Below are 6,279 nucleotides of genomic sequence, written 5' to 3' on the forward strand. Positions count from 1 at the left end.
ATACTTAGACAAATAAGAAAATAATTAATTAACAAACACTTTTTTTTTATTGGAATTGAATTTGAACCGTGATTTCCGTAATTTTCAACCATTATACTAATGAGCCACTGAGTGACACCCTTTGAATGATCACGGCTAGAGAAACCATATGAAGAAAATTCTCAAATTTCCATTATTCATGCTTCAATATACTCCTGCCAGAGAATATATTCCCGTCTATTTTCCAAGCCACTCCGTTCCCGTTTTCATCCCCAATTTTTGGCTACATTCGGCCATCTCGGCCGTGACTGAATTCCGGAAAGGATTTCTCCTAAATTCCACCCATCAACCAATTCCGACGTAAGGCACTTAGAATTTATGCACCCGCCCCACTAAATATTAACTATCTTACGAAAGCCCGCAGAAATTCTAACGTGTCATCATTAAATAATTATCCTAAACATGCTATGATATGTTGAGAGTGATCGATATCCTTATTTATTCACAGAAGTTATCACAAATGAGCCACTTGTAAACAAACTTTTAGACGTGTCGTCGCACATCACTATTTCATTGGCTCCTTCTAGTCAGGGGTAACGTTAATGATGTTTAGCGCCCTCCCCCCCTCAATAAGAAAAGAAGAATAAATCAACTTTAGGGATGAGGGGGAGTTACGGTTTCCGGAAAGAGGAATTAGAGAATTTGTGGGCCGTCGGGAATTTGGTATGTTTCCTTGAGGACATACATTTGCCTATGTCACCTCCATATTTTCCTTCTTTGGTCTCACTTCACCATACATCATTCATGTTAGGATAATAGATAATTCCTCGATCCGTGTGGCATTGCTTGAACATATACTAAATTTAAGATATAAGGAAAGGCTTTTTATGTTTATCAAATTGTCATTTACTTCTGCTTATTTTTAGTTGAGTTTTCTTCACAATAGTGTGTTAAGTGAGATCAATGACATTTTTTTGTTTGGAACAGACTAAAACAAAGTATCACACAAAATTGGGACATAGGAAATATAATTATATTAGCTCTGCCAACTGCCCAATATTAAAGAAGGTTACTATTGTACTTCTGTTAGTAAAAAAATGCAAGCGTGTTTGAACTGTTAAAACAAGCTAATTAAACTGCTCTGGCAACTGCCAAAGAAAGGTCAAATAAGCTAAGCTATATGTTACTTCACCATTTCATTTAACTGTTGTTGTCTTAACTCTTTCAATGTCCATTTTGAAAATATTCATATATACAAAGTATCTATAATTTACTAAGTTAATCCTATTTAATTAATCAAAGTAAATTGAGGGGTATTTTTTTAAGAATAAGACTTAAAATGTGTCTCTGGATGTGGTGAGGTTGAGGTGGACATCTCATATGAAGGCACACAAAAATGTTTTAATACCGACTTCAACCAAAGAATCTTTTCTGGGGGAATTATTATTTTTCTTTTATTAGAGTCCTCCTCAATTTTCATCCTATTATGAGTGCAAGGTTGAACATATCACTAGAGTTTCTGTAGTTCCGCGTTTTTTTTTTCCAGTTTTATAATCAAAATTTAAGAAACTTAAATTAAACTCTCAAGGTGAATTTTTTATTTTTTTAAAAAAGAAATACCTTTGTTGTAAAAGCGTGCAGAAGTAGACAAAACATGACAACAGACTCTCCCTAATAAATGCTCTCTTTTTACATGTACTCCCAGCATAAACCATAACTTGCATCTTCCCAACCTCTCATCTTTTAACATGATGAAGGGGCTAGGGCTAGATCACAGCTTGTCGGAAAATTCTCCTTGTAATGATTTATCCATGAAGCAGCCAATATTAGAAAATACTAGCAATAACAAATCAGGGGTAAGACCATATGTTAGATCAAAAATGCCGAGACTCCGATGGACTCATGATCTTCATCGCAGCTTTGTGCATGCTGTTGAGCGTCTTGGTGGAGAAGATCGTAAGCCTACCTACCTCTTTTTCTTACACGAGTTATATATACAACAAGGGCATGAATAAGAGGACATTTTCCTTAATTCTTAATTTAAAATTTACACTATTCCTTTAATTGGTTCCATCTCATAAAAAAGAGGAGTGTACATATATATATATATATCATGATGACTTAATTAATTATTGGCTATTATTTCATTATTGAATTTGTTGTGGTAGGTACTAATTACTTAATAATTATTAGGAGCAACACCAAAGATGGTGCTACAGTTGATGGATGTGAAGGGCCTCACCATATCTCACGTTAAGAGTCACCTTCAGGTAATTAACAGATAATCCTTTAATTAATTCTATGGGGTTTCTAAATTCTATTCTTCTTTTTTTTTCCCAACCGTTTCTGTAGCTTAAAGAATATGTATTTTGATGATATGAACAGATGTACAGAAGTATGAAGCATGAACAGTTGATGCAAGGTAAACTTGATTTTATTATCTAAAGAAAAGATGATGAGTCAAATATAGTTTATATATTTTGAGAAAACACTAAGTAAATGAATGAATAGTGATGCAATCAAGAAAAAATTGTGAAGTTCCATTTGAGGAATCGTTTTATGTTTCATTTGACCCTTTGTGTTTTTCCTGAGTACTCCATATATATTCCTTACACCACCACCTTTTGGTTAATAAAAGTGAAAAGGACTGGTACTAGTCTATGGCTGGCAAGGCCAAAATTGAGAATTTACCTCAATTTCATCCATTTTAGTTTGGGTCTATATATAATCTATGGTTATCAATTTTTCGTAACTCAAATGATCAATTCAAAGATGATTTGTATTCCATTAATAATAGACTAATGAGGATTCAAGATATCACATATTGATTAATCAAACAGAGACCTTTCGATTTTTTTGGTTCTTTCTTTTCCAAATGGAACGAAAAAAATATAATCAATCCGATTTTCAAAATATCTTTCTCTGAATAAAATCCTGAATTCAATAAATAAACACTCAAATTCTAAATAAATTTGACTTCCTACTTCAATTTTGAATTATTCTTCAACAGTTACAAGTTAATTTAAGTTTACCACAAATTCATTTTTTTTGGGTTACAGAAGTAGCAGAGGCTGCGAATGGGAGTAAGAGGAATAGAATGGATGGTCCAGGTCAAGTGAATCATCCCCATGGGAACTTTCATCATCATTACTATAATGGGCATCCTAATTTGAGAATAACGACTAACTATTCGGACCAACTCGTCTCCTCTCATACTTTTTTCCCTCCTCCATGGTTCGTTTCATTTATCATATAACTTTCTTTTTCTCATCACCCCAATCAATTCATTCAAAATTCCTTTTTTCTATAAAAAATTTATAATTTCTTACCGAGTTTTAAATTATATATATATATATATATTGAATGTGAATAGTTTTTACACGATCGTTGTAATTTTATCCCCTAGACTCATTAACAAGTGGAATTACCTGAAAAATAAGGCGGATAACATAAGAGCTAGTATTAAATTACAATTATGATATATGAAAGTACGTACATGTTTACCCCTCCCAGGAAACATATGCCAGAGAAGATGATGGGATTGGAAGGACGATCCAATTCAGCTTGCAACATGTTCAGGGGTTTCTTCAATGGATGCACTACTGTTCAAGTAATTGATTATCCAATAAATTGGAAGCAATAGATTGGTGAGGTTAATTACTTAACTAATTTTGCTTAATTATGGCAGGATGGGAATATGGGAGATCAATATGGTAGCAGTTTGTCAGATAGGATTATTGATACTGAAGAAGAGGCCGAAGACTCTGGCAGCACTATGTCCTTACAACCATCTGCCGGATTAGATCATGTGAATAATAATAATAATCTCTCTCTTGACCTTACTCTAGGTTAATTAACCACCCTAATTTCACTCTCAAATCCTTGACTTTTGTCATAGAATCAAGCTAATTACTAGCTAGAACTATTGGTTTTGTACTAATTATTAATCAGTCTGAATATTTGCTTAGTCCGGTAGATGCTTGATCACGGTCTCATGAATTCGGATCGTGACAGCTAGGATTTGATGAGAAATATCTACTCTTCATTGCTCTCTAGAAATTTCAAGAACTAATCAATACATTAACAAAATATGCTAATAGAATGTTAAAGAATAAAAAGGTAGTCGGTACACTAAAATTGCCGCTATGCAGTGGCGGATTCAGGAATTTTATGAAGGGGGTTTAAAAAAAATTAGACACGCTAATTGAAAAAAAATGTGCTTATTCGGATTCGAACTCGCGAGCTGAGACAAGCTAAAGCAAAATATTGAACCCCATTTGCTACTGAGCTAGTCCTTTGACTTATGCTTAGGGGGTTCAATGTTAAATATATACACATAAATTAAAAATTTCATCTTATATATACAGTGTAATTTTTTAACGGAGATATGCCTTGGGTCCGCCCTTGCCGCTATGCGTAGGGTTCCACAGGGTCTATTGTTAAAGAATATATATTCAAAAAAATTAAAGAATATGTTCCACTACTAATACAAAAATATGTGCAAAATGATTGTGCAACATCAGAAAAGCTTGCTTGCAAACTCATCTAAATTTCCTTCCTTCAATGAAGCAGCAGCAGCAAGATTTCTCAGATCTGATAAGCTCCTTCCTAATTTCAAAGCCATCTTCATTTCAAACACTTCACCATTTTCTCTTCTGTCCATTTCTGTTTCTGTCAAGTTTGATTCGATAGATCCTTTCATGTACTGGAAGAAACCGGCGTTGCTCCTATACATTTCGAATACCATTCCAACTTGTCCACCATGCTCAATTGTGTTAACTACACTTGCTAATGCGCCACCAACAATTCCTAGCATGGCTGCCCATGATCCATGAGGAGAATGACCTGCAAATGCAGAGCCAATCGCTGCTACGCCTGTTAGCAAAGGACCGGACATGGCTAAAAACTTGTTCAATTTCAAGGCCGTTTCCCCTAGCCTAATATACTCTTCTTGGTCTTTTCTGCCTAATACTCCCATTATTTCTCTCATTTCCTCCTCCTGTTTGCCATTCCATCCATTCCAATTGTTTTCAGTACTGTCGCTGACCCTTTTTGTCTGCCTTCGACGTTGTTGAGGCCACCAAACAGCTGGTTCAACGGAAGATGGCAATTTCTCTAGCATTACGCCAAGAAGAGGAAGTGGATAGGCCTTGTCAAGAGCCAATACTCTGTCGATAGCTTCTTTGACATCAATAGCTGAAGGATGACCGATTGATAAAGTAGTTTCTATTTGGTTATGTAGATCTTGGAAAAGCCTTGTTGCGTTTCTTTGTTCTTCAGCAAGCTGGGATGGTTGAATCGTATTGATGATCGTCAACATGCCAGTAGCAGCCAAATACATCAAAGTGGAAGACATCTTTAGTCCCAAAACAGAATCACCACTACTGCTAGCTGCAATTCCAACCATTGTAGCAGCTGCTAGAGTTATCCCATTAATGGATGTTAAAAGCATACTGTTCCACTGCCTTCTTTGCTCTCCGATATTTTTATGCATCTCCACTCTATCTGCAACTGCCTCTTTGATTGCATAAAGCTTTTCTATAACCAGGGGATCAGGACCATTAACCATATTGCTTCTTCTTGTAGCTGGGCTAAGTTGTATCTCGACTAGGTCGTCATTGTTAACTATGGTTGAATAGCTAATCAATTCTTGTTCATGCACTGATTGAAGAATTGGAATAGAGATTTTCCTTGTTTTAATTCTTGGAATATTAATTTTCGCTCTTATCAAGCCTCTTCTACAATTGTAATTGTATGATGTTGAGGGAACAGAATTCAAGAAACTTGAAGATTGGAGGATTGTCATCTTTTTTTTTTTTTCTCCAATTGGATGGGATGCGTACTGATTTAGGATTTTTGTGTAGTAGAGAGATTATGATAAAGAAGAGAGGAAAATAGATGGATTTAGTTGTGATTATGAAAAAGTAGAGAGATTATGGGACATAAATGTATAGGGAGAGTTGACATTGAAAGATATGACTTGACTGAAAATAATACTAGTAGCTAATTGACTAATGAGTTGTTCAAAGTTTGAATTGAATTGGTACATGGAAAAGACTCTTTCTTATTTGGCTTCCGTAAATTTTGGATCTCACCAGCACCCTTTTGTTTATTTGTTATGGTTTCTTGTTTTGACTGCTTGCACATTCCCTTATATTGACTTTCAACATACGAAAACTTTTATGGTGTCTCAATTTACAAACCACCAACCTGACCAACTATACTTTCAGCCCAAATTATATGTATATATGTGAAAACTAAGTGAATGATCTCAATCATCCATTAATGAACTCAGAGAAA

The 6,279-nt window shown here is 34.9% G+C and overlaps 2 protein-coding genes across 2 annotated transcripts; one reads left to right on the forward strand and one right to left on the reverse strand.

Moving 5' to 3' along the window:
- Positions 1 to 1,727: 1,727 nt before the first annotated feature.
- LOC129872690 (transcription activator GLK1-like) lies at positions 1,728 to 3,832 on the forward strand. Its single transcript, XM_055947617.1, has 6 exons — positions 1,728 to 1,935; positions 2,173 to 2,249; positions 2,365 to 2,401; positions 3,039 to 3,213; positions 3,493 to 3,589; positions 3,668 to 3,832. Exons 1-6 carry the CDS (start codon positions 1,728 to 1,730, stop codon positions 3,830 to 3,832), a joined length of 759 nt encoding a protein of 252 aa, XP_055803592.1.
- Positions 3,833 to 4,459: 627 nt separating this feature from the next.
- Positions 4,460 to 5,920, reverse strand: LOC129874176 (probable F-box protein At4g22030). Its single transcript, XM_055949422.1, has one exon. The coding sequence runs from the start codon at positions 5,783 to 5,785 to the stop codon at positions 4,499 to 4,501; it is 1,287 nt and encodes a 428-aa protein (XP_055805397.1). The 5' UTR covers positions 5,786 to 5,920; the 3' UTR covers positions 4,460 to 4,498.
- Between the last annotated feature and the right edge of the window lie 359 nt (positions 5,921 to 6,279).

This window comes from Solanum dulcamara, chromosome 11, assembly GCF_947179165.1.
Source record: "Solanum dulcamara chromosome 11, daSolDulc1.2, whole genome shotgun sequence".
NCBI lineage: Eukaryota > Viridiplantae > Streptophyta > Magnoliopsida > Solanales > Solanaceae > Solanum > Solanum dulcamara.

What these genes read in the sequence shown, in the direction of transcription:
- LOC129872690 (XM_055947617.1), top strand. Translation starts at nt 1,728, where the DNA reads ATGATGAAGGGGCTAGGGCTAGATCACAGCTTGTCGGAAAATTCTCCT. An exon ending in GCGTCTTGGTGGAGAAGATC is followed by an intron (nt 1,936 to 2,172) that starts GTAAGCCTACCT and finishes AATAATTATTAG; the next exon opens with GAGCAACACCAAAGATGGTG. An exon ending in ATGGATGCACTACTGTTCAA is followed by an intron (nt 3,590 to 3,667) that starts GTAATTGATTAT and finishes TAATTATGGCAG; the next exon opens with GATGGGAATATGGGAGATCA.
- LOC129874176 (XM_055949422.1), bottom strand. Translation starts at nt 5,785, where the DNA reads ATGACAATCCTCCAATCTTCAAGTTTCTTGAATTCTGTTCCCTCAACA.